Below are 27,525 nucleotides of genomic sequence, written 5' to 3'. Positions count from 1 at the left end.
TGGGGCTTTGTACGTAACTAGCACCTTGATTTGGTCCCCATGGCAAATTGGGAGCCAATAGAGCATTGTAAAAGTGATTTACAGATCAGACTATGATGCAGAAATCAGGTGCCTGCTGTTGTCAGACGCTACCAGTGTGGTGCTCTGCTCTAGTCAATGTTGATTTCAGTTGGCTGTGTGCTGCCCCAGCTCTGTGCAGATAGCTGACCCAGCAGACCCCGAGAGAATCCCCAATGACCACAGACTGTAGTAAGGTATGAAGGCACCCAGGCCAGGTTTATTGTCGAAGAGAGAAACAAGTCTCCAGCTCCCCCGCATAGAAGTCCAAGGTGCTGCTAAAGTGCTGCTAGCTAGTACATATGTGCTCCCTGACAATGGACTCAGCTCAGTCAGTGGCAGGACTTTCCACTGCTCCCTAGGCCGGACAAAGACATCCTTTCAGGGTGCATTCTTCTACAGAGGTACAAACAAGTTACACATCACTCTGACACATCACTCCTCTCACCTTGTACATGTTGGTTTGAACAAAACAACTCTATCCATCATACTGCTCTTTTGGCTCTGCCATTGGGATGGGTCAGCTTGTTCCTTATTATCTGTGTGGAGTGTACAAGTATGCAACTGTTCTGATACCTGGTGTCCAGTACCTTTTAGGTATGTCTCTTTTTGCAGCATCAGCCCTTTCCTTGCCAGCTTCTGTGAGCAGGGCCTGCCTCTGGCTCAGCTTAACTTTGCTTTATGTTAGCAAAGTCTTGACCATTACTTTAGTTCAGGCCTTAGGCCTCATACTGAGGCCCTGAAACATAAACCCTTGTCAGAGGCACATCTTACTACACCTGCTATCTGCAGATTCTGAATTGACTTCAAGAGTAACACTAATTAGAGCACGTTGCATCAGTCTAGACTAGAGGTGACAACTGCATAGCTAAACCTGAGATCTGTTACATAAGCCAGGAAATGCTAAGCTAGCCAGACAGGCATTTTTGATCCTCTGTCAATCAGGAAGCCTGGAGTCGTGATGGATTCATTAAAATCCAGCTAGGCTGTGGGAGGGTGAGGGTAGAATAAAATTGGGTTTGAGGATAAGACCTAGAACTAAGAGCTGATACAACTACAGTAATGTTACAGCCCCAAATATCTCACCTGACCGTTGCATGTACGCCTTAATAAAGGATGAGGGGATGGAAACCTGTGGCAGCAGTACAGTGAGCTTTTAGTCAGGAATGAGCTATTGCTCATTGCCGCACTTGCAGCCTTCTCTACTAGTAAGGTGACCTCACCCTTGCCAGGTCCTGCAGAGGAGTCAACAGCTTATGCTAGTAAATACTGTGCTAATAAAATAGTATGAATCCTTGATGTAGGTCCATTGCCAGAAGAGAGCCTTACCTCTTCCCCCCCCCCCCCCCAAAAAAAAACCCACCCCACACCCTGACAGGATACTGATAATTCTAAAACTAAACTGCTCTGGGAAACTGGAACAATTGAGGTATAACTGGTGTTAGTTACCCAGCATAGCCTTGGCCTTCAGCAATGCAAAAAGGTGGGATAAGGGAGGAGACTGGCAACTTCAGCTTCCATTTGAAGTAACTTCCCCTTCCCTACAAAAGGTGCCAGCAGCAACATTAGCTAGTGCAGAGAACCAAGTTTAATGCACAGGTATAGGCATTACTAGCAAACATAAATGGGGCAGGAGGCAGCTGTTCCTGCTCCCAGAAAAGGTGAGGATAAAAGTAATGTTTTGTACTTTTGCTTATTCATGGACAACTTAAAGCTTTTCAACTCCCTTATTCAGACAGCTGCAGACTAACCCAGAACTACCCTCTGGCTCACTCCGTGCATTTTGTGACTTGTGTCAACTCTTTAGATAAGCTCCCTGGGACAGGAAACATCTCTCTGTCACATACAGCTCTTGCCCTCTCATACACTACTTCACTCACCACTGGGAAAAGTCGTGTCCTCAGTTTCATATAGTGCCCATCTCACCATCAGCCTATAACACCCAGCTCAGTGTTGGGGCAAAAACTATATTCTCCTAGGTCACATACAGCTCCAGATTCTGTTATGAAGGACCATGTCCCTGAATGTCTTGGATAATGCCCAGCTCACAGTCAGAGCAGGGAGTATGTCCCTTTCTGTCTCATACAGTGCCTGGCTTGTTTGATGTCTATAACATCGCTGTTGTAAGCCAGACATTTGAGGGTGACAAAATCAAATATCCCTGAATGGGGGCTTGAAAGGCTTTGGGGGAATGGCTTTATAGAGCTACAAAGTTTTATCAGCAAAAGCTGCCTTTTGCTGACAAAAGGGGAGATATACACACTGCAAAGCTACTTTTGACAGTGCAAAACTCCTGTTTTGCCAACAAAATAAAACCACCTCAGTGAGGCCTTGTCTATGCTATAAAGTTTTGTTGGCAAAAATTATGCTGCTTTAATTAAAGCACTTTAAAACTGCTGTTGTATGGCCACACTAGCTCCTTCTGTTGTCAGAGCGCATCCACACTAACAACTCTTGCATCAACACAGAGAGCAGTGCACTGTGGTAGCTATCCCATTGTGCAACAGGCCCCAGGGTGCTTTGGGAAGGGTTTGTAATGCCTCATGGGGTAGGTTTCTCAATCTCCTCATTCAAGGGGCATCCTAGTAGACTGTCAATTGCTTTTCACAGAATATCAGGGTTGGAAGGGACCTCGGGAGATCATCTAGTCCAACCTGCTGCTCAGAGCAGGACCAATCCCCAGACAGATTTTTGCCCTAGATAGTGTAGTGTAGACAAGGCCATAGAAACGAGTTGATGAACTTAGTTCCAAATGGATGGCTGTGCTCATCCACAGTTCCTTTTGTTGGCTGCATCAGCCATGATGAGGCTAAGGAAGATGCTGTGGTGACTGAACTCAGAGACAGGGCTGCCCAGTCACAACTAGGGCAGTGTGGAGAGGAACCTGTACTGTGAAACTTCATTCTTCACAGCTGTTGATATGGTCCTTGTCATCAGTACTAAACTAACTCCTGATCCCCATACACAGATGAAGTAACTGGACTGTATTGTGACGATCCCTAAAGAGGTTGAAGGGGGATGGGAATCCCCATTGGCCTCCCTGTTGTTTGCTAATGCTGCCTCAGGGCTGCAGTCACCCTCCCATCACCTTCACCCTCCTTAATAGCTGGTAAGTGGCCCTTGTTAGAGATCCACTGGCCCTGTTCCTTCACACATTCATGGAGGTGCAGAAGTTCCACCATGGTATGATCCACAGCAAATGGGGTGTTTGCACCCCTTGCACAGACTGCTGCAGTTCTGCCCTGTCCTCTCTAAGCATTGCTAGCAGGACACTCTGTGGATTTGCCCTGAAAGAGCTTCAAGTGCTATTCGTTTCTCAATGTGACTGATTCCATGGCACATTTCCTATGTGTTTCTAGAGCATTAGGGGTTTTTCTTTCTCTCAGGGCTTGTCTACACGTAGCGGGGAGTGTGTGGCGATCGATGCATCGGCAGTTGATTTAGCAGGTCTAGTGGAAACCTAAATCGACCACAGATCACTCTCCCATTCTCCTGTACTTAGGCTGACCAGACAGCAAATGTAAAAAATCGGGATGGGGTAGGGGGTAATAGGACCTTATATAAGAAAAAGACCCAAAAAGCGGGACTGTCCTCAGAAAATCGGATATCTGGTCACCCTACCTGTACTCCACCTGAAGGAGAAGCGCAAGGGGAGTCGACTGGAGAGCATCTCCTGTCAACAAAGCATAGTGTGGACCCCATACTAAATAGATCTAAGTATGTCGACTTCAGCTATGTTATTCACATAGCTGAAGTTGCATAACTTAGATTGATCTCCCCCCATAGTGTAGGTAAGGCCTAAGTAACATCTCCTCTTTCAGACAGTCACATGAGCTGAAAGTTATTTACAGTGAGCAGCAAAACAAAAGAGTGTGGTAATACTCCAGTGTTACCACACCTAGCCAGCATGCTAGACAGGAGGCTGAGTGCCAAATTTTGGGCTGGCTGTTGCAGCAATGAGAGCAGAGATGTTGCCCAGGAAATCCGCTGTTGCAGGGTTCCTGCCAGCCTGGCCAGGATTCCACAGGGCAGGCTGAGGCCCCATAATGGGGAGCAAGAGCAAAGGCATTCTGACTTGTCAGAACATGTTGCTGGTGGCACATACAAAGCTGGCTTATGGAGGTTTGACATGTCACCTTTCCCAGACGTGACTGGGCACAGCAGGTTCACACAAGCCCATCTCCTAGTATTCTCCCGTGCTTGTTGCTTGAATATGGTGAGAGGCTCCCTAGTCCTTTGTCTCCTGCACAGCATCCCAGCACCAGACAGGACTGAAGTGTGGTGCCTTTAGACAGTAACGACCCATCCTGTGTTGAAGGATTGTTCTCAGAAGGACTTCGATATTTTAAAACTATTTATTTAGGAGGTTTTTCATAAGTTTATAAATCCTTGCCATGTAAATCTCAGCCACAAACCAATCATTACAACAGTGAGATTTGTTTAAAGAGACATTAACAGGAATATTGTCCTCAGAGCTTTTATTTAACAGGATATTACAAAGTGAGCATTATTCCAACACCTATGCTGTTTCTAGTGATTGACATGTCTGTCACATATTAACAGTCACAAACACTGGGCAGGATGCTGTTTGTTGGTAGGTGAACGTACTTTGGCTATTGAATACATGGTAACCAATTACTCACAAAACTGTCAGGTCTCTTGTCTATTTTGCTGGATATGGCAGCATCGATGTGTGAACTTTTCCATGACTGCCACATCCCCCGTTGTTTTGGCCTGTTTCCCGCTGGCTGGGCTGTTTGTTCCCAGCACAAGGCTACCCCAGCTCAGCCAGTACCGAGCTCTGGTGGTGCCTGACTGCCAACATATGTGGCAAGGGCATGGAAGAGCCACTATGAAGGGGTCAGGGGCCCAGTGATCACCCCACAGCTCTTACTGTGCCCCAACACCTGCCCAGCTCCTATGGCTGCAAAGCAAACAGAACCCAGAAGTCCTGACCCCCAGCATGCACTGAGTCCTCCCCATGCATCCCTCCATCCTGGCCTCCCCCACAGAGCCACAATATGGAGGTCTAGCTCACTCCCCACTCGCCCCCTCCGACTATAGGTCCCAGCATGTAATGCGCCTTTTCGATCACGCCACCCTCGATCTTCAAGATGGAGGCATAAACTCCGCCCCCAGACTACAAGACCCAGCATGCAGTGCGGTACGCCCGAGCCAGTCAGCATTCTGCCCCTGAGCTTCAAGCGGACGCCGCTGACATGGAAAAAACTGCGAATCCCGGCATGCAGCGCGCCACCTCTCTGCCGGGTTCCCTTAGATGCCCTGCCCCAAGTCGGCGCATGGCGTGCCGGGATGTGTAGTGCACCGTCTGGTTCCGGAGCGGAGGGGGCGTGGCTTGTGAGGTCACATAGGTAGCGGAAGTGATTTCACATCCGGCCTAGCTGTTGTGTTTGGAAGGGGAGAGGGGTGGAGGGAGAAGAACCCGAATAAAGAGTGGGGGGGCACGAGGCGGCCGTGGCGGAAGAGACCAGCTCGGAGCCCCAGCGCGCACCCTCTGCCGTCCCGCTCCCAACAGCAGGTGGGCCCGGGGAGGGGGGTTCGAGTCAGCCCGGACGGGGGAAGGCGGCGAGGACCGTTCCCCGCCCCGCACTCTGTGTGGGGGAGGGAGGCTCCCCTGAAGGCCCCGGAGCCGAGGGCTTGGGCCTTCTAATGGCGTTTGTCTCTATTGTCTCGGGCTCAGCATCCGGGTACTGTGGGGGAAGAGAGGGGTGTCTCTGGCGGCGCGCGTGGCATGATGGGATAGCTCTCCCCGCCTCCTCCCCCCCCACACACAGGAGATCGGCGAGGTGGTCTCATTGTTGGTGAACAAAGCGCGCGCGGCGGGGAGTGGGCGGGGTTTCTGGCGCGCGCCTGGGGAGGGGGTTCAGCGGCGCGCGTGGGGACTCGTCACCGGAAGGGGGCGGGACTTGGGCGTGGCGTGGCTGCTCTGTTTGCGGGCCCTGCTTGGTTGGCAGCTCGCCGTGCACCCCTGAAGGGGCCTCCACATCGGAGCGCGGCCCTGGCGGGGGTGGGCGCGCCGGGCAGCTGCGCCGGGCCTGGGGGCCCGCGAGGAGAGGGCTCGGGGCACGGCCCCCAGCTGGTGCGCCCCTCCCTGGCGCCGGGGGGCACCGTGGGAGGGGGGCCGGGCCGGGGAAGGGCAGTGGCATGCAGAGGGGCCAGGGACTCAGCCACGTGCGCTTCGGCGCCTGGTCCCGTTCTCGCCGCCGAGAGGCGCCGTGCTGTGCGGAGTGCTCTGTAACAGAGCAGCCCCTCTAGGTCCGCGTGCCCCCCGGGGTCGGGGGCGTGCCCTGGGCAGGGACAGTGCCGCAGCCGTCTGGCTGGGCAGAGGGGTTTTCAGTGCAGCGGTGGCAGATAGATCCCCGGGAGCGCAGCTCCGATCATAAATAGTTGCAGTCCAGCTGCTATCTGCCCAGTTGAGTGATGCCACGGAAAGAGCTTAAACTTCTAACTGAGATAACGCTAAAAAAGAATCCAGGACAAATAGTTGGCACTTGTATAGGGCTTTCTATGTGAGAGCTTCAAAATGTTTAAGAATTTAATTAAATTTGTGGTGCCTTCCATCTCAGCACTTTAAAGCCTTCTCGTAAACACTTATTAAAATGGTCTTCACCCCTGTAAGGAATATACTATATCCATTTTACAGATATACTACATTAGGCTTGCCCAAAATCACATAGCATACGTTCTTTTTTTTTTCACTGTACCTTGAAATTTGTAAGTGGGTAGATCTTAGTATTAATGCCTTTGTACAGGTGGCTACAAAAGGCTTTAGGAGTTTTAGCAGGCTTGCTGTTAAAATACAGGCATTCTTTACCTGAATGAAACTGACTTGGATTAACCAGTTCTGACTTCAGAATTGAAACAAAACCTTGGCTCTCAAGGCTGCCTTGGCTCTCAAGTCTGTGTAACAGTTTTACAGGTTCTTATTGCATCTTTATTGCATGGTTTCAGTTTAGTATTAATAATGATTTCTATGCTATTTGTCAAATCACTCTAACAAAGCTTCGTTTCTCAGTTTATTCAACTTCCATTAAGGAAAACTGAAGTATTGTTGAAACATTCTGTACAGGGTGATATGTTTGCATCCTGCATGGATTTTATCATATAGTTTCCCCATATTGTTAATTGGTTTCTTAATCTTTTTTGTTTAGTAATTAGCTCTTGTTAAATCTGTTTAGATAATGTGACCAAGAATTTAGTGAAGCTTGTTACTTGAGCCAGAGAAATAAAATTGCAGTATAAACAAACATTATAGCACTTCAGTGAGGTGTTTTTTTTATTCTTTTCGCATAGTAACATAACTTTGCTTAATGTTCAGTCAACTGCTACCAATAAATGTTAAGAGGATGCTGTTGGTCAGTCTCTACAGTACTGCTTAATACTTTAGAAATTTGGAAGGAACTCTATCAATTTTTGTAGAGAAACATTGGAATTACTGTACTGAATTACATCTGTGAACCGTCCAGTCCAGTGATCAGCACCAGATGCTTTGGAGGTAGGTGGAAGAATCCCCTCAGTAAGTAGATATGGGTTAATCTCCCCCTATGAAGGGTCTCCTCTTAATCCATAATAGAGAGCTTTTTTAAAACCTGAAACATGAGCCTTTATCTCTTTCAAAACTTTTCATTAGCTTTAACTACTATAGCTCTGGATATTCTTATGATCCATATAAACATCTAGTCTCTTTGAATCTTGCTAAATTCTTGTCCTTAACCCATATTTAGTTTGAAGATTGTGTGAAAATATTTCCTTTTAATCAGTCCTAAATTTATGTGCCACCTTTTAATTTCAGTGAATGGCCCTTTACTCTGATTTTATGAAACACAGAATAGAAGCTTCTGATCTACCTTCTCTAGACCATTTACTTTTATATATGTTAATCATATCTCCTTTCTAAACTATACAATCTCAATCTTTTTGATCTCTCCATGAGAGTTCTTCCATGGCCTTAATCCTTCTTAATTGCTTTTCTTGGAGCCATCTCTAATTATGCAATATCTGTTTTGAGATTGAGTGACCACACGCACTGTTTCAGATGACTCTGTATCATTATGGCATAACTTTTCTGTAGTCTCCACCCTGTTCCATAGGCATCAATATATTGAACACTAAATATAATAAGGAACATTGAAGCAACCTGCTGTTCACTTATAGCCACAATGAAAATTGACCATTATGCCTACTGTTTGGTGTGTCAGCTGTTTTTGATCCATGACAGTGTACTGCCTCTCACTTCATGACTACTTGGTTCCTTTAGTAGCCTCTAGTGTGGGATTTTTTTCAAAGCCTTTTTGAAAGTCTAGATAGTCAACTTGCCCTCCTTTATCCACTGCTTTACTGCGCCAGTCAAATTACATGTGCAACCACATCATATTTCTAGTGCTACAGGAAGTGTCGAGACTATTTTAATTTGTCTGCCTAATGAATGTGATCAGTTCTGAAGATTAACTGATCATGCTTTGGAGAAGTGGAGATATACTGCGTGTTGCATTAAAAATGATGTGCTTTTTTTATTCAGTAAGAGTTGCAGAAAATTGAAATACACAGAACTATCTTTCTGGGTTAGGCACTGTAGTGTGGGATTCAAGAAATCTGAATTCAGTTTCTGTGTGATCTTGGGCAAATCACTTTGTGCTTCAATTCTGACTTGTAAAAACACTTCTTTCTCATAAGGCTGCAGAGGATACCACCGTACATATTTGGGAGGTGCCTAGCTATATTGGAGGATTATAAATAACTAGATAGATCTTTCTTGGTACTTTCTCTATGGATTTTAATAACACAGGATAGATTATATCTATATGATAATTCCTGGAAAAAAATCCAGGTAATTATGCTAGTGTGCAAAAAGTCAAAATATAATGTTAATATCAAAGTTGATTCCAAACTAAGGGGATGGGGAAGAACTTACCATAGAAAGGAAAGATGACCTAAATTGTAGAAAGCTTTTTAATCTTGTAAACGTCTAAAGGTAAACTGCAAGGAGTGAAGAGCAAAATACTGTAAATGAAGTCATTTTTAAGAAGTAGAAATGTAAACAATCATGAATTATCATGTTGGTTTTAATGATCTTCAGTTTAATATGACTACAACAGTTTTTCAGTAGAACTCCAGAAAAAGAATCCACTGTGTTCTTTATACTGATCTCATTTTCTTGCATTTTCTGTTAAACTGACTTTATTTTTCTTTGTTTTGGATTGTAAAATCCATAATGGAACAAACTGGACTGGTAGCTGCTAATCTTCCTCATCAACACTATACTATACTAGATTGATTTCAAAAAGGCATATAGAAGATCTTTGTTCAATGTCTTGTTGATATTTAGGCAAAGTGAAGCTCTGGCCTAGAACGCTCATAATCCAAGAATCAATATCTCTGCAGCAGTCTGGCATATCTATCCAAAGATAGAATTTGGATCAGTGTTTCTGAGCCCAAATAGCTAATATGGCTACTGTAGTAAGAGCACCAGGGTGTACATTGGTGGTTTTTAAGGCTCTCATCCTTCGATACAGCAAATTACTTAGTGTCAAAGTACATTTTTTAGTATCTCTCTATATCCCCCCCAGCTGGTTTGATAAAGGTGATCTTGTTCACCTTCTGCTTGATCCACTTTTACATCATCTCAATAAAGAGATCTTCAAAGTCATAATCTTGTTTTGAACTAGTATCTTACACAAATAATCGTGATGTCATAGTATCAATGACCTCACTATAACATCCCGTAGGAGGAGAAATTAGGCTGCCAAAAAGGAACTCTGTATGTGAACACAGCTCCCTTTCATTACAGTAAATGGTGAGAACAATACCATGAAATGCATGAGATGATTAGATTCCAAAGTAAACATGGTGTCTTGGGATCAAAATAGTCAAGATTCCCAAGACTAGTAATAGAATGTCTAGGTTTAAATGCAGCATAGACAAAAACATTGGCCTTTTAGTTTGGGTTATCAGGTTCTTTGTTGTCAATTTTTACCTTTTTTTTAATTTGTAAGTTTTGTTTGTTTTACAAAAGCTATTCAGTTTTTACTAATTTTTTTTCACCCAGATTTTGGACTCCAGTACATGAAAATACTGATTGTTAAGAAAATCCAATCCATTTCATTAGGTAGATGAGTTAATAATTGAGTCTAAGTGTAAATGCTTGGCTGTCAGAGCAAGGCAGTGTAGTGAAAGATGTGCATGTGTATGTACTCTTAATGTACAGTTCAGAATAAACCACAGCATTAAACTGCTTTACTTTCAGTACTCCTAGTTCTCTTTGCTTTTTTCTGTCCTCCCATCCCTGAATATTAATCCCATTATTTAGCCAGAAAAATAGTTAATTTTTGTGCAACTTTTCACCCATTTTTAATTTTTGTAATAAACACTGATACATTTCAGGGAAATCCTAAACAAATTAAACTGAAAAGGAAGGGCTGAATAACCACTGTTCTGTTTACAACTCAAATATATTCAGAAGTGGTGTTTCTGTTCGATCTTCATGGCCTACCGGTCTTGTAAAAGGATCATGATAGTGGATACTCTTGAACCTACACCTTGTAAACTGGCAAAGACTAAAATTGTGGGATTTGTCATACGTCTAGGTTTAAATTACAAATGCAGTTTTACAAAAAAGCATTTGAATTTTTTCACATGTATCTGCCAGAGTCCTGAACTCTGTGCATGCTATCATGACTTTCTAGTGCACTGCACGGCTAATGCAGAATCCTGACCTCAAGTCTCAAGAGGAGAAATTAACTCTAGAACTCATGCAAATGTATTCATGCTAAACATACTGATAGTGATTTGGGATCTAAGACAAGCTTGTATTGTCTTCCAGTTTATCCTAAATATGATCTCTTGCATGAAATTCCCCAGTCAATGGGCTTTTGTAAATGGGATAATTATAGAATTGTCACATCAAAGGCCTGGTGTACACTAGGAAAATTAAGATGGCTTAACTACATCAGGTGTGTGTGGATTTTTTCACACCCCCAAGTGAACAGCATAGTTAAGACAACCTAACATCCAGCGTAGATAGCACTAAATTGATGGAAGAATTCTTCCATTGACCTACAATGCCACCTCTTCTGGCGCTAGATTATCTGTTCTGATAGTAGAACCCCTCCCATCAGCATAGGTAGTGTCTATGCTGAAGCGCTACAGTGGTGCAATTGTGCTGCTGTAGCATTTCAAGTGTAGACAAGCCCAAAGTGGCTGCGTGTGAGAGAACCAAAATAAAATACAGTGACTGCAGTCTCTCTGAACTTTCCCAGGGTGTCTGAGCAGTGTAATGGCCATCTGAGTGGGTCCATCGATGCATGTATGGTGTTCTGTAGTTGAGGTTGAAATGATTTCCTGTTAAATCTCAGTCTTTTAGACCACCTCAAAAGAAATCAGTCCCCTGAAACATTACTTACCTCATCTGTGGTAGTGTGGAGTGTCTTTCTGGGGAGCTTAATTCAGAAAAGGAGTTCTTCTTCGAGTGATTGCTCCTATGCATTCCAGTCAGGTGTGCGCGCCGCGCGTGCACGGCATCTCGGAACTTTTTACCCTAGCAACTCCGGCGGGCCGGCTGGGCGCCCCCTGGAGTGGCGCCGCTATGGCGCTGAATATATACCCCAGACGGCCCGTCCGCTCCTCAGTTCCTTCTTACCGCCCGTGACGGCCAGTTGGAACTGTGGAGTGCTCTCTGTCCTCCACAACCCTAGCTCTCGGTTCTTGTTTGTACATAGTTAGTTTAGTGATTAGTTTTTACAGTTTGTTAGTTAGATAGTTAGTGTTAGATAAGGTAAAAGGGGGGGTTTTCCCCCTTTGCCTCCCCCGGTGCGGGCTCATGCCCAAGGCACCGGGCTTTAAGCCCTGCGCAGCGTGCCAGAGGCCTATGCCTGTCGGAGACCCGCACGACGCCTGCCTCCGTTGTCTGGGCGAAGGACATAGAACAGATAAGTGTTCGCTCTGTTCCACCTTCAAACCGCGAACTCAAAGAGCGGGATATCCGCTTAAAGCAGCTCCTGATGGAAGCGTCGCTCCAGCCCCCGGCACCGTCCACGCCGGCACCGCGAGCTTCCTCGGTCCAGAGCGCACCGGCGGCACCGAGCCGCACAGGCTCCGCGGCACCACAGCACCACAGCCTCAGAAAGCGGCTACGAAGTCCTGGCACCGCTCGCTTTCGCCTTCAAAGAGGCATAAGCTGGCGAAGGCGCTTGCTAAGGCCCGCGCTGAGGACTCGGCGAAAACGATTGCGCCACCTGCGGCCCCCGCGGTGGCCGTGCACAAGCCGTGCACCGGGCCTTTGACTCTGGCGCCGCAAGGCCCGTCGAGTCCAGCGCCGCCATGCTCCCCGGTACCGTCCGTGGTTGAGCCCCGGCTGCCTTCGACGCCGGAGACATTCTCTGAGGCGCGTGAGCTGATTCAGCTCATAGAGGCACCGAGCCTCCGGCCCCCGGCACCGCCGGTGCGGGCTGTCGTGTCGGCGGGAAAGCCGGCCAGAATGACCCGGCCGCCCTCTCTGGACAGGCGACATGGACGGCACACCCGGTCCCGGTCACACTCCCGGTCCCATGGCAGATCTCCGTCCCGTCGCTCGCGATCTCGGCACCGCTCGCCATCGCGGTACCGATCACTGTCGAAACGTCGGTCGCAGTCCAGGTACCGCTCGTCATCGCGGTACCGGTCGTACTCCCGGCGTCGCACGAGGTCCAGGTCGCCATCACGTCGGCACTGGTGGAGGTCTCAGTCCCAACACCGTTCCCGGCACCGCGACTCGCGCGGGCGCTCCCGGCACCGCAGGTCTCAGTCCAGGTCGAGCTCCCGGCACCGGTCGAGCTCCCGGCACCGGTCGAGCTCCCGGCACCGTGATGGACGTCGCTCCCGGTCGCCATCCCGGTACCGAGCGGAACAGCATCGCTCTTCGCTGACATCCGGGCACGGACTGCCTTATTCGGCGGCGCACTCCGCCAGCGCTTCGGCACCTCCATGGCCGTCCCGCCCCGCGTCGGTCGCTTCCGGGACGGAGGGCTACGGACACCTGCCGCCCACCCCACAGGGCCATCCTCAAGGGGCACAGCCGTGGGGCTTCTGGGTTCCCTGGGCCAAGGATGAGGCTCAGGGGGTGCCCTTCCCCCCGAAAGCCCTCGCGTCCGAACGCAGGGTACCGGAGGCGACACTCAGCCGACCGGCCCCTTCGCCACCAGGCGCGGGTTCCATACCGCCTGAACCCCAGGGGCACGCACAGCCCGACCCTCCTGACGAGCAGGCAGCGGATCCTTCGTCGGAAGCGGTCATCCAGGGCTTATCCTCCTCGTCCTCACCCGACGAGGCGGTGGCCGGGGCGTCGACCAAGGAGCCTCCGCCCATAGACTTGAAGGCGCACCAGGACCTACTTCGCCGTGTGGCGGCGGCTATGGCTCTACCGATAGCGGAGGTCCAGGAGGACGAGGACCCCATCACAAATGTAGTTGGGGCAGAGGTTCCAGTGCGCGTCGCACTGCCATTCGTGCGCACAATTCAAAAGAATGCCACCACACTATGGCAGACGCCTGCGTCCGTCCCTCCTACGGCCCGTGGGGTTGAACGCAAATACTCTGTCCCTCCCACGGGCTATGAGTATCTATATGCTCACCCAACCCCGGACTCGTTGGTCGTCCAATCGGTCAATGATAGGGAGAGGCACGGCCAGCCTGCCCCTGCGCCCAAATCTAAGGACGCGCGGCGTATGGACCTACTAGGCCGTAAGGTCTATTCCGCTGGCGGTCTACAGATGCGGATCGCCAATCAGATGGTCCTCCTCGCCAGGTACGTCTTCGACATTATGGCGTCCCTGGCGAAATTTACGGAGCTCCTGCCAACAGCCTCCCGACAAGAGTTCGCGGCAATGTTGGATGAGGGAAGGAGAGCATCTAGGTCCTCCATCACGGCCGCCCTCGACGCTGCGGACTCCGGAGCTCGGACCTTGGCCTCCAGCGTGACGATGCGGCGCATCGCCTGGCTGCAATCCTCCACCCTGCCGCCGGAGGTCCAATACACACTGCAGGACCTGCCTTTTGACACACAGGGTCTTTTTTCCGAGAAGACAGATTCTCGGATCCAGACCATGAAGGACGGCCGTATTGCAATCCGCACTCTTGGGATGCACACGCCGGCAACGCAGCGCAGGTCCTTCCGGCAGCAGCCCTCCCGGCCCTTCTATCAGCAGCAATATCGGCCATACAATAGCCGGCAACGGGCCCAAAATCGCCGTCGTCCTTCAGGCAACCGCCGTAACCAGGGCCAGGCCTCGTCCAAGGCCCCTCAGGGGGCCAAGTAGGCCTTTTGATGGGACGCTCGAGGACGGCCCATCACTCTCCCTACCGGATCCTTCCCCATTATTTTACAACCGCCTTTCCCATTTCTTTTCGGCATGGTCCCAAGTAACATCAGACAACTGGGTGCTTCAAACGGTCCAGTCGGGATACCGCCTGCAATTTGTTTCACCCCCACCTTCCCACCCACCCTCTCTGTCCCTCTTCAGGGACCCCTCTCACGAGCAAGTCCTCTTACAAGAGGTTCAGACTCTGTTGAGCGTGGGTGCCATAGAAGCAGTGCCTCAAGACAGGCGGGGCAGGGGATTCTATTCCCGTTATTTTCTCATCCCCAAAGCGAAAGGGGGGCTACGTCCTATCCTGGACCTTCGCGAGCTGAACAAGTACCTGCTCAAGCCCAAGTTTCGCATGGTCACCTTGGGGACCATCATTCCCTCTCTGGATCCGGGAGATTGGTTTGCCACCCTCGACATGAAGGGCGCCTACTTCCATGTCGCAATCTATCCTCCCCATCGTCGTTACCTCCGGTTTGTGGTCAACAACACCCACTACCAGTTCGCCGTGTTGCCGTTCGGACTCTCCACCGCCCCGAGGGTATTTACCAAATGCATGGCGGTAGTGGCCGCAGCCCTCCGACGTCGTCAGATACACGTCTACCCGTATCTCGACGACTGGCTGGTTCGAGGTCAGTCCCGACAACTCGTGATGGACCAGATGACAGAAATCCTGTCTCTCTTTCAGCGACTCGGTCTTCTCATCGACGCCGAGAAGTCCACGTTGATCCCGGCACAGCGAGTGGAGTTCATCGGAGCGGTCCTCGACTCCACGGTGGCCAGGGCCTGTCTCCCTCGCGCTCGACACCAGACGATGGTCTCCATCATCCGGGACCTCGTCACCTTCCCGACCACGACGGTGCGCTCCTGCCTCCGCCTCCTGGGCCACATGGCTTCATGCACGTATGTCACCGCGTACGCGCGGCTCCACCTCCGCCCGTTCCAGTCTTGGCTCGCGTCGGTGTACCGGCCTCATCGAGACCCCATCGACATGGTGGTCACGGTCACCAGGACGACCCTCGAGTCCCTCCGCTGGTGGCTCGACCCGGAGGTCATGTGTGCGGGAGTCCCGTTCCATCCTCCTCGCCCATCCACCACTCTGACTACGGATGCCTCAGCGCTCGGTTGGGGAGCTCACCTGGGCGATCTTCATACCCAAGGTCTGTGGTCGCCCCAGGAGCTCGCCCTGCACATCAATGTCCGCGAGCTGCGAGCGATCCGTCTGGCCTGTCGCACCTTCTGCACCCGCCTGCAAGGCCGCTGTGTAACAGTGTTCACGGACAATACAACAGCAATGTTCTACGTGAACAAACAGGGCGGAGCCCAATCCTCCCTCCTCTGCAAGGAGGCGATGCTCCTGTGGGACTTCTGCGTGACCCACTCCATTCACCTGGAAGCGTCCTTTCTTCCGGGAGTGCAGAACACGTTGGCCGACCATCTCAGCAGGTCGTTCCTCTCCCACGAGTGGTCCCTCCGTCCAGATGTCGTGCACACAATCTTCCGGAGGTGGGGATTTCCCCAAGTAGACCTATTCGCCTCCAGGGAGAACAGGAAATGCCACCTGTTTTGCTCATACCAGGGTCGCTCGCCAGGCTCCCTGTCGGACGCCTTCCTTTACCCCTGGACGGATCGCCTCCTCTACGCCTTCCCTCCGTTCCCGCTCGTGCACCGAGTGCTCCTGAAGCTTCGGAGGGACAGAGCCCACGTCATACTCGTAGCGCCGGCCTGGCCGAGGCAGCACTGGTACACCCTGCTGCTCGAGCTCTCCGTTCGGGAACCCATCCCCCTTCCGTTGTGGCCGGACCTCATCACCCAGGACTTCGGCAGACTCCGCCATCCGAACCTACAGTCCCTCCATCTTACAGCTTGGTACCTGAGTGGTTGACCCACGCGGAGAGGGGCTGTTCTGCAGCAGTTCAGCAGGTCCTGCTTGAGAGCAGGAAGCCTTCCACTCGCTCCACTTACCTAGCGAATTGGAAGAGATTCGCACTCTGGTGTGATCAACGAGGTCTCAATCCGTTCGTAGTCCCGGTCCCTACCATCCTGGACTACCTCTGGTACCTTAAGGAGCAAGGTCTTGCGGTCTCCTCCTTGAGAGTTCACCTGGCGGCAGTGTCCGCCTTTCGTCCATCCGTGGAAGGTCGGTCCATCTTCTCAAACCAGATGGTTTCCCGCTTCCTCAAAGGCCTGGACCGCTTGTGCCCGCCGGTGCGGCGTCCTACCCCGACCTGGGATTTGAACCTCGTGCTGACCAAGCTGATGGGTCCTCCTTTCGAGCCCTTAGCCACGTGTTCCCTGCTCTACCTCTCCTGGAAGACGGCCTTCCTCATCGCCATTACATCAGTGAGGCGAGTCTCTGAGCTCCGCGCTCTGACGGTTAGCCCGCCATACACCGTCTTCCATGGGGACAAGGTGCAGCTTCGCCCTCATCCGGCCTTCCTCCCGAAGGTAGTGTCAGCTTTCCATCTCAACCAGGAGATCTTCCTCCCGGTGTTCTTCCCGAAGCCGCATACCTCGCCTCGGGAGCAACAGCTGCGTACCCTCGACGTCCGCAGGGCACTCGCTTTCTACATCGAGCGGACTAAGCCCTTCCGGCGTTCGCCCCAGCTGTTCGTAGCGGTGGCTGACCGCATGAAAGGCGAGCCAATATCCTCCCAGCGGATTTCCTCCTGGGTCACTGCGTGTATCCGGACCTGCTACGAGCTTGCTCGCGTACCACCATGCCGCCTCACCACCCACTCGACGAGGGCGCACGCCTCGTCGGCTGCCTTCCTGGCACACGTTCCGATCCAGGACATCTGTCGAGCGGCCACCTGGTCTTCGGTCCACACCTTCGCCTCCCACTACGCGTTGGTGCAACAGTCTCGAGACGACGCAGCCTTCGGCTCCGCGGTATTACACTCCGCCACGTCTCACTCCGACCCCATCGCCTAGGTAAGGCTTGGGAATCACCTGACTGGAATGCATAGGAGCAATCACTCGAAGAAGAAAAGACGGTTACTCACCGTAGTAACTGTTGTTCTTCAAGATGTGTTGCTCCTATCCATTCCAGACCCGCCCTCCTTCCCCACTGTCGGAGTAGCCGGCAAGAAGGAACTGAGGAGCGGACGGGCCGGCTGGGGTATATATTCAGCGCCATAGCGGCGCCACTCCAGGGGGCGCCCAGCCGGCCCGCCGGAGTTGCTAGGGTAAAAAGTTCCGAGATGCCGTGCACACGCGGCGCGCACACCTGACTGGAATGGATAGGAGCAACACATCTCGAAGAACAACAGTTACTACGGTGAGTAACCGTCTTTTATAAAGGAATGTTGAAAACTCACCTTTGAACACTTTCCCAATCATTTTGCTAATATCTACAAAAAAAACCTTTGCTTTCAAAGTCATGTGTGTTGGCAAGTGCTGCAGCTACTCCACTGTAGTGTAGATTCTTATGACTGACAGAAGAGGGTTTTTCTGTCACTGTAATAAATGCATCCCCGTGAGAGGCAGTAGCTAAGTTAAAGGACTAATTCTTTACCAGGGCTTAGGTTGGCTTAACTTACCTGAATTTATCTCTCTAAACTCTTCTCACCCCTCAGTGATGTAGCTAGGTTGACATAAGCTTTAGGTGTAGACCAGGCCTCTGCGTGTTTTGGTGGGGCTTATTGAGGTAATTACAAGGAAAACTATTCTTGACTGTACACAGAGCAGAGTTTGAAATGCAAATTGAACTTCTGTTAGGGCTCTCCCACATTTTGCCATTATGTGGCTTTTGCTTAGCTAGCAGAAGTTGTCTCTCTGTGGGGTGGTGGTCATTTACAAGCTCCAGAACTACACTTGATTTTTCTGTTGGTGACTGGAGTCTGTAAATACAGGTCCGGTGTTTACTAATGGTTACTAGATGGGGTTTATACAGATGCCAAATTTAAGTCTTTGATTACTTCAATTAACTTTCAGGCTTCAAGTCAAAGGCTCAACCATGAAAGATCCAAGTCGCAGCAGTACTAGCCCAAGCATCATCAACGAAGATGTGATTATTAATGGTCACTCTCATGAAGACGACAATCCGTTTGCTGAGTATATGTGGATGGAAAATGAAGAGGAGTTTAACAGGCAGGTGAGTTGCTTTACAGTTTTCAAAACTGTTGTGGTGTATTCCATTTGTTTCTAGCTCACAGGGCAGACAGCCTGGTCTAGTGACTGGAGTAGAGACTAGGAGTCTGTAGACTTGGGCTCTAGTCTTGATTCTTCCACTGGGTTGCTGATGTTACTGTGGGAAAATAACGATCAGTGATTGAATTTCCCCACCAGTAAAATAAGTAACTGCCCATCTTTTGATGACTGAATGAAAAACACTCGAAGTAGAGTTTTATTTCATAGCACAGAATTACATGGAAATATGCTATGTGTAAAGTTGCTTTCCACAGTGTGGCTTACAGGGATGAACTGTGGGTTGGAAGACTTATCATGAAACCCTTTGTGGAGGGGTTAAGCTCATGAGGCCAGTTACTGTGCTTTTAAGATATAACCAGGTGAAAAACATGCCTACAAGTACACCATTGGCCTTCATAAGTCCACCTGCAGATCCCTGCTTGGTCATGGGAATGTTGAGGCAAGATGGTATTAGCGGGGGACTTGGTAGTGACCTCTATATTTAAGTGCATAATGCTTTCCTTTATTAAAGATTTTTTACCTCTTTCTTGAAGGATTTACACCTGTTTACAGCAGGCCTCTGAAATTCTTTGAAGTCTTTGGATTTAGAAAAGTAGTGCTTTCTCTGTACCATGAAATTTCATTCATTAGTTGTGTTATAAACTTATGAAAATCTCCATTTTCTTCTCACTTGCACTGTTAGCAATATTGTGCTGCCAAAATAATTAAATACGAACATCCTTACTCAAAATGGCATTGGGAATCTGGAGCTGTTTTGAGGGAGCTGTGGCAGCTATGCCAAGATCCCTCAAAACAATCCTCTGTTCCCCTCCAGATTTGGCTCATGGCCTCAGTTGCTCATCTCCTGAGAGATGGGCTTTCCCCCAACCACTCCCTTTCTCACTCAATACATGGCCTCCATAACCACTGCCACACTCCCCTACCGATGCAGGGGTAGCTAGTCCTATAGTTCAAATGTTAGCGGTCTGTATTGCAGTGCTGAGGGTTCAGAATTTTAAACCCTACTGATGGGGCAGTTGTTGCAATTGCATATAACAGAAATTGATTTCACCGTTTACCTTTCGGAAAAACCTAGGAAAGATCATGTAGACAGGACCGGCTCCAGGCACCAGCAAAGGAAGCAAGTGCTTGGTGCGGCCCATGGAAAGGGGCAGCACGTCTGGGAATTCGGTGGCGGGTCCCTCTCTTCCTCTTTGAGCTGCTGCCGAAATGCCACCGAAGAGGAAGAGAGGGAGCGAAGGACCCACCGCCGAATTGCTGCAGAAGAATGAAGCGGCACGATTGAGCTGCCGCCGATGGGCTTTATCTTCTTTTTTTTTTTATGCTTTGCTGCTTGGGGTGGCAAAAAGCTGGAGCTGGCCCTGCATGCAGAAACTATTTTAAAAAAAAATGCTATTTAGGTTACAAAGTCAGGAAATACCAAAATTTAGGTTGCCTGTGCAATATAAATTCTGCCCTTTGTGCATATGCATTATGATAGCATGTGATCATGTACTTAGACAAATTTTTTTTTCTTGGGACCCACTGTGCCTTATTCAGTGCATAGGATGGTTAATGCTCAGAGAATGAGCCAGGGTTGTGTAATGAATGAAGCCATTTGTGGGATCCCTGCCGCCTTTTCTCTAGAAGTTGAAAGGTGTATAGAAAACCAAGCAGGGAACTATGGGAGGGGAAAATGGTCATATAGTTGAGGCAGGTGAATGCCAGAGTTCTGCTCTCTTCTTGCCTTTGCTACAAACATTCAGCGTGATGCTGAGTAACTCACTTAAACCAAAATTTTGGCAGGTGGCCATTAATTGTGTTGAGATGCCCACCTTGAGATACCTGAGGCCTTGCTCTTGAAGTATTGAATACTTGCAAACTGAAGTCTGTGGGTGCCAAGCACTTCTTGTGCCAAGCAGTCTGGAGAATGAGCACAGGATGGAGTATGGAGGTCCTGTGTTCTAATCCTGGCTCTGCCACTGACTCTGTGTTGCCTTAGGCAAACTTTTTTTTTCCCCTGAGTTTCTCTACCTGTAAAATGGCGCTGTTATCTCCCAGGGAAGATGTGCAGATGAACTTATTGTGGGAGGGACTGAGGCAGTGTCTACACTTAAAATGGTAGAGCTGCACAGTTGCAGCACTTCAGTGTAGACACTCTCTACAGTGACTGGAGAGGTTCTGAGTCTGTAGTTAATCCATGTGCCCGAGAGGCAGTAGCTAGGTCAATGGAAATGAATATTGCATTGTTCACTGCAGGGTCTGGACTGTATTCTGTAAATAGGGTAGGTCCACGCAGCGGATGATGGGGATAAAAAGGAAATAATGAGCAGTTACCTCTTTCTCTGAGCACTATCCATCCTGTGCACTGAATGAGGTAGAGGGCTTTGTGAAAATGCATTCATGTAACTGAAGGTTGATTCATAATTCAGCCCTGTTGTGAATACGCATTAAGGTTGCCCATGGAACCTTAATTCTGGCATTTCCTAACTTTTGAGTACATGAGCCAAATCTGTTGGAGTAAACTGTTAAAGTGGAGAAAGACTTGTTCAAGCTTCCGATGAACACATTTTCCAATCTTAATCTGTTCCCTGGGTCACCTTTATTCCCTGGCTATGCCTGGCAGACATTGGGTGCCAGTCTACATTTTGCTGCTTTTTATTCTGTGTCCTGCAGCACAGTGATGCTGCTGTCATATAGAACTCTCTCCAAAGCTTGTCAGCAATACCTTTGTTAAGGATTATGTCTAAGGCTATGATTTTTGTCATGGATGTTTTTAGTAAAAGTCAGGGACAGGTCATGGGCAATAAACAAATAATCACAGAAGCCGTGACCTGTCCCTGACTTTTACTAAAAACATCCCTGACAAAATGGGAAGGGAAGAAGGTCCAGCCCCCTGCATCCACCCACCGCCCAACAGCTGGGAGCTGCAGGGACCCCATTTCCCAGTGGCTGTGGGGGCCCCTTCCAGTAGTAAAGCTGGGCAGCTCAGGGGTTGCTGCTGACAGTGGCGGCCGGTCAGGGGCGGGGGAGGGTCACACCACTTGCAGCTCCTGGGCAGATGCAGGGGGATCCCCTGCCGTCCGTGGAGGCTGGGCTGGGATGATGTGGGGTCCCCCACTGTCACGAAGGTCACTGGAGGTCACAGATTCTGTGATTCCATAACCTCTGTGACATAATCTTAGCCTTAATTATGTCTTCATTGCAGTATTAGCTCAGGCTCTTACTCAGGTGCTTCACCAACCCTCTTCCAAACACACGCATGTGATTCACCCTCAAGTGAATTCAGTGGTGTTTTTAACCAACAAACCAAAGGAAGCACTTCTTTACACAATGCACAGTCAACATGTGGAACTCGTTGCCAGGGGATGTTGTGAAGGCCAAAAACTATAACTCAGTTCAAAAAAGAACTAGATAAGTTCATGGAGGATAGGTCTATCAATGGCTCTTAGCCAAGATGGTCAGGGATGCAACCCCATGCTCTGGGTGTCTCTAGCCTCTGACTGCCAGAAGCTGGGAGTGGATGACAGGATGGATCACTCTGATTCTGTCCTGTTCATTCCCTCTGAAGCACCTTGGCCACTGTTGAAAGACAGGATACTGGGTACCGTGAGGGTGTCACATGGACTGCAGCTGTGTGCTGATTGGGTCAAGGGTTGAGAACTACTGCCATAGAGAGACTTATCCACCAGAACACTCTTTTCCCCTTTCTAACTTTAGATTGAAGAGGAGTTATGGGAAGAAGAATTTATTGAGCGTTGTTTCCAGGAAATGCTGGAAGAGGAGGAAGAACATGAATGGTTTATTCCCGCTCGAGACCTCCCACAAACAATGGATCAAATCCAGGACCAGTTTAATGACCTCGTTATCAGTGACAGCTCATCACTGGAGGATCTGGTGGTATGTTTCCTCTCAGCTTGTTCTTAAATAACTTTGTGTTTTGAAATTTAAAAAAAAAATCACCTTCCAAAAGACTCTACGGGCCTTGACAGGTCATTAAAATGGCTAATAACTGGCTGTTGCTGTTTGTTTTTTTTATCAGTAATATAAAGGCTCTCCAGCTCAGATCCCATATATAATCCAGCAATCTCTTTAACCTGATATACACATGTAGGGGAAAATACTAAAGTACTGAATACAGTACTATTATCTTACCAAAAATGGTATGGAATGTGATAGTAGCTGAAGTTCTGTTGGATTGTCCATAGAATTGCATGGGTGTTTTACATAGTCCATTGCCACAAATACTAGTGGTATGTGGGTATATACGCTGCTTGGCAGAAATCACTATGTACTCAATGAAAGGCGAAAGGTCGAACATGCTGACTGTGTGGCGTGTAATCCAACAGCGGTGGCTTAATTCAACAGCTCTTGTTGCAGACAGTCTGGTGTACATCCAAACATCATGTTAACGATCACAGAATTTGGCATGTTGGAAATAGAGCCTTAGGACTGAAATAATACAGTCCAGATCTAGCTTGAGATGTATTGGTAGAAAATTTTGAAAGAGATTACCTAGATTTGTATTGACTGTAGCCGGTATAATTAATTATTCATTTGTCAGCCCAAACTTTTTAAAATAGATGGAGATGATTTTTTTACTTGTACTTAGGAGTGATTCTTTGCCAAGAAACCTAAACCTTCTGCAAAAACTTAGTGTAAATCTTGCTAACCTTATAAGTACTTGGAAGTATTTTAATGTCTAGGATCCTAGAATAGAAACTGTTCTTAAATTTACAAAGATGTTGAAATGAACTGAAAGTACCCAAACAAGTTTCAGATAGTGCCTGTTAGCCCAGAACAGTTAACTTGCAAAAGCAACTAATATAAAACATTATAACTGACACTCCCAAAAGCAAGGGAACTACATGGCAGTGCAGAGACATACCATGCTGATACTTATTACAGCTGCCTAATGTCCCTGACAATCAGTGCACACCCTCTTGCAGCTGCCCGTCAGTGCAATGGCTATTGACCCATGATAGAGGTACACAGGGTACATTCAGTAATGCTGGACTTCTCTAGAGCAGTGGTTCCCAAACTTGTTCTGCCGTTTGCGCAGGGAAAGCCCCTGGCGGGCCGGGCCGGTTTGTTTACCTGTCGCGTCCGCAGGTTCGGCCGATCGCAGCTCCCAGTCGCCACAGTTTGCTGCTCCAGGCCAATAGGAGCTGCTGGAAGCGGCGGCCAGTATGTCCCTCGGCCCACGCCACTTCCAGCAGTTCCTATTGGCCTGGAGCAGCGAACTGTGGCGACTGGGAGCTGCGATCGGCCGAACCTGTGGACATGGCAGGTACACAAACAGGCCCGGCCCGCCAGGGGTTTTCCCTGTGCAAGCGGCGGAACAAGTTTGAGAACCACTGCTCTAGAAATCCGACAGTAGAGAGAGAGAGTCGTTGCTAGCCTGACACTAATGCTAGTGATCAACCACACACTAACTGTATTGCTGAAATGTTCTTGTGCACTTGAAATTTCTTGTTTAAAGATCAATACTTCACAATAAGCCTTGAAAAAATAAAATTAACTATGTAACTTCTAGGCCAATGTATCTTTCAGCCCAGTGGCTCAAGATAGCAGACATACAACCGGCCTAAAATATAAAGTGGTAACAAAGGTGCTGGTGACAAAACTAATGTGTAAACCAATTAAGAGTTCAAATTCATGCTTCCAGCTATCCCAGTTTCTGTTCTCTTCCTTTGTTAGGCAATACATGGAAATTGTTTGTGTAAAATGAAGTTTCTCTTGGTGCTGCTTATTGCCCACATGGAAGTTATTACATTCCTGAGTTCTCTGGAAATACTACAGGGTGGCTAATTATGAAATAAGCAGGCATATGTACTCAAGTATGGGTGTTTAGCACATTGGTATTCTATTTTGACATAACTCTTCTTTGAAGGAAAAACCAGTCAGTGGCTTAAAACTATTCAAATCTAGTTTCTAACATCAAGTCTTTGTTTGCTTATGTTGCATAACCAAATGTGTCTACAAACAGATATATATGAGGTTTAAGACCATGTGACACTTGTCCAGAGTCAGTTTAACTGAATTAAAGCTCTGGTGCTTTTGGTGTTTTAGGGAGACTACAGGCTTTAACTTGCAGCTTTTCAGGGAAGGGACTGTCTCTTTAGTACTTGTTTGTATAGTGCCTAACACAATGGGACTCTGATTTAATTGAAGCTTCTAGGTGCTGCTGCTGTTTTGTGTTGTTTGTTTGTTTTTAAGACATTAATAGCCCTGCTCTGAAGGTGTAGTGATGAGCAGGTGAAGGGTTCTAAACCTCTTTGTGATTTTAATGTATTCAAGAACTCATGTTAAATTGTGTCATTTTAAACTTGTAAACTATGGCTATGAACAACGCTTTTCTCAGGAAAAGTGAGCTATAAGTAATATTGTGATTTGGTTGTCTTTCTCCGCAGGTCAAGAGTAATCTGAATCCAAACGCAAAGGAGTTTGTTCCTGGGGTGAAGTACTAAATATATGAGTAGACTGGGCCCTCTTTTGGTGGATGTAGCACAATTTCCACACTGTGAAGCCAGTATTAGAAGATTTAATTGTAAAAGCTCTCTCTTCTCGTCACTGTGTTACACTTATGCATTGCCAAAGTTTTGTTAGTCTTGCATGCTTAATAAAAGTGCTGAGACTGTTATTAAGTAAAAAGCTGTCAAAAGTTTAATGAAAACATAATTGGACCCTGGCTTTCTGTGAAGGAGACAGTGAGGTAAGAAGCACCAGTCAAGTTGAGACAAAGTACCAAATTTATGAAAACCTCTTGCAGACTCTGTTTTTTAACAGGATTTAGGATTTAACTAAGGATGGTCTGTTACTAAAACATGTCAACTGGTGTTAATTTGCACCTGATAATGCCTTAACTTAAAAATAAAAGCAAGGTTATCGGATCATTATGCAAATTAGCTAACTTTCCGTTTCAGTATTTTTACTAATGTTAATTTTTTTCCTTATTAAAAAAAACTTTACTTCATGCTCTTCTTTTTGAGAAGTGTGAATGAACGATCATACAAGACTTCTACAGACCTGTACAGAGTCCTAGATCTCAGCTACTGAACTAACAAACAAGCAGTTGGAAGAAATTTCCTGTATTTACAGTATATCGTGTTACAAATGTTTATTTCACTTCCTAATTACATTTAAGGAGATGTTTCATCACAATTTCTTCCAAGAACTTGGATACATAGCACACTGTCTATGTAACTTCTAGCATACAACCTTAATATAGCTGGATTTAACCAAGAAAACTTTAGCGTTAGTGATTTGAGTGGTGCTTTTCCCTTGCTTTGTTTAATCATCACTACACAATAGTCTACAGCACAACAACTTTTTTCTTTTAATAAAGCTAGAACAGTTTTGGCTTCTTAAACTTCATATTTGGGTAGGTTAAGCTGCCATACGTGTTCAGTGTGAATAGTGTTTAAGTTGAAAATATTGTAAAAAAATTATATTTTTTCAAAAATATTTAAAAAAATAAATAATAGTAGAAATGATTTGGTGATTGTCTCTTGAATATGCACGCTACTCAGACACATTTGATAATGTGAGGGAATGAGGGGAATAATGCTTAAGGTTTTAATAAATGGTGCTCCTTGTAACAAGCTAGTCCAAAGTAATGATTTGAAGTTGGTATCTGATTTACTTTCTTCATACTAGCATTTCCTTGACCATCTTCCCTTAGGTACATTTCTCACTGCTACTAATGGCAGTTCAGCGCCATCATTGCTTGCAGCATTGCAAACCCTAGTGTAGACAGTGCCCAGCTGATGGCACCATTTGAAAGACTGTGGATAAAACTGAGCCTTTCAGAAGTTTTTATGGTACAGTCTGAGTCCTGCCACACTTTGGGTGTCACAGACAAATTGCACCTGAATGCAGCTGATAATGAAAAGCTATTGGAAGACACTGGAGAGGGACTTAAATCATCATTATGGGTATAGTGGGTAGCTTCAAAGTGTCGACAGAATAGAGATGGATCCTAATTTCCACTCAGGTAGCTTTGTTTAATGGTGCACTTAATGCTGAACTAACTTTCTTTGAGATGAACTCAAATCCTTTGTCTTTCTACTTGTATGTACTCTTCACAGTGCCAGCATTTTATTTTAGAAGCATTGTTTTCATTCAGATCTACTGGATTGCTTCCTGTTCTGATTGTAGGAATGTTGAGTAATTTAATTTATTCACACACTGGTATTTGGTAATCTCTAAGCACCCATTTGCAGTACTGATCAGCTTTAATATTTACTACCTTTAGAATGAGAAATCACCACCTAGAGGAATCTCTGGAGATTAGGGGGGCGGGGAAAAGATGAATTTGACAATCTAGTATAAAGCCACACTATTGGAGGCCATGCCCACTTTCAGGATATTTACAGATTCTACCAACCTGGGCCTGCTAACCACAAACTGCACCCCCTGGCCTCTCCAACATCTGATGACAGCTGTCTCCATTTACTAGCCCTGTCCTCTCCTAAATCACCAAGGAGTTATTCATTCCCATTTCTAATACACTTCTAGTCAGGTCTGTAGCTGACTTTTTAAGGGACACAACAAAAACCTTGATCTCATCACTTCTCTTACGTTTCCTTTGCAGAATAATTCTTAGAGCCTAATATCAGTATCAAATGTTAGGTGAACATGAAATGTGTCAAGTAAAAAAAAAAATGAAATGCCACACCACTAGGATGTTTTTCCCCTGGGGTTGGGGAGTAGGGTGAATTTCACCCCAGAAGAGTGCTCCTGCATTGCCAACACCACTTCCTCCTCTAGCCTTCATTGTCTTTGGAAGGGTCTCCAAACTCTCGGTGAGCCTAGACTTGTCTAAATTCTGAGATGTGATGCTATGGGGGCATGTGGCTGCTAAGTGCTCTCACTTGCATACGCTATATGTAGGAGCCTACTAGTGGGTAGAGTAATGATGCAACCAAGAATCTTTAAAATGACTTGGACAACAGAAAAGAGCGAACGAAGTATGTAGT

General features: G+C 47.5%; 1 protein-coding gene across 3 annotated transcripts; it reads left to right on the top strand.

Moving 5' to 3' along the window:
- The first annotated feature begins 5,439 nt into the window (after positions 1–5,439).
- PAIP2 (poly(A) binding protein interacting protein 2) lies at positions 5,440–26,040 on the top strand. Of its 3 annotated transcripts, none has more exons than XM_045027731.1 (5): positions 5,449–5,596; positions 7,498–7,573; positions 18,350–18,509; positions 22,265–22,444; positions 24,958–26,040. In XM_045027731.1, the coding sequence occupies exons 2-5, from the start codon at positions 7,563–7,565 to the stop codon at positions 25,012–25,014; spliced, it is 408 nt and encodes a 135-aa protein (XP_044883666.1). In that variant the 5' UTR covers positions 5,449–5,596; positions 7,498–7,562; the 3' UTR covers positions 25,015–26,040. The 3 variants fall into 3 exon arrangements, with proteins under 3 accessions (XP_044883668.1, XP_044883666.1, XP_044883667.1); XM_045027732.1 differs by lacking the exon at positions 5,449–5,596 and adding an exon at positions 6,139–6,157; XM_045027733.1 differs by lacking the exon at positions 7,498–7,573 and having other exon boundaries at positions 5,440–5,596.
- The last annotated feature ends 1,485 nt before the right edge of the window (positions 26,041–27,525 follow it).

Source organism: Mauremys mutica, chromosome 8 (assembly GCF_020497125.1).
Source record: "Mauremys mutica isolate MM-2020 ecotype Southern chromosome 8, ASM2049712v1, whole genome shotgun sequence".
Taxonomy (NCBI): domain Eukaryota; kingdom Metazoa; phylum Chordata; order Testudines; family Geoemydidae; genus Mauremys; species Mauremys mutica.
This window is presented reverse-complemented; position numbering and strand designations above follow the sequence as displayed.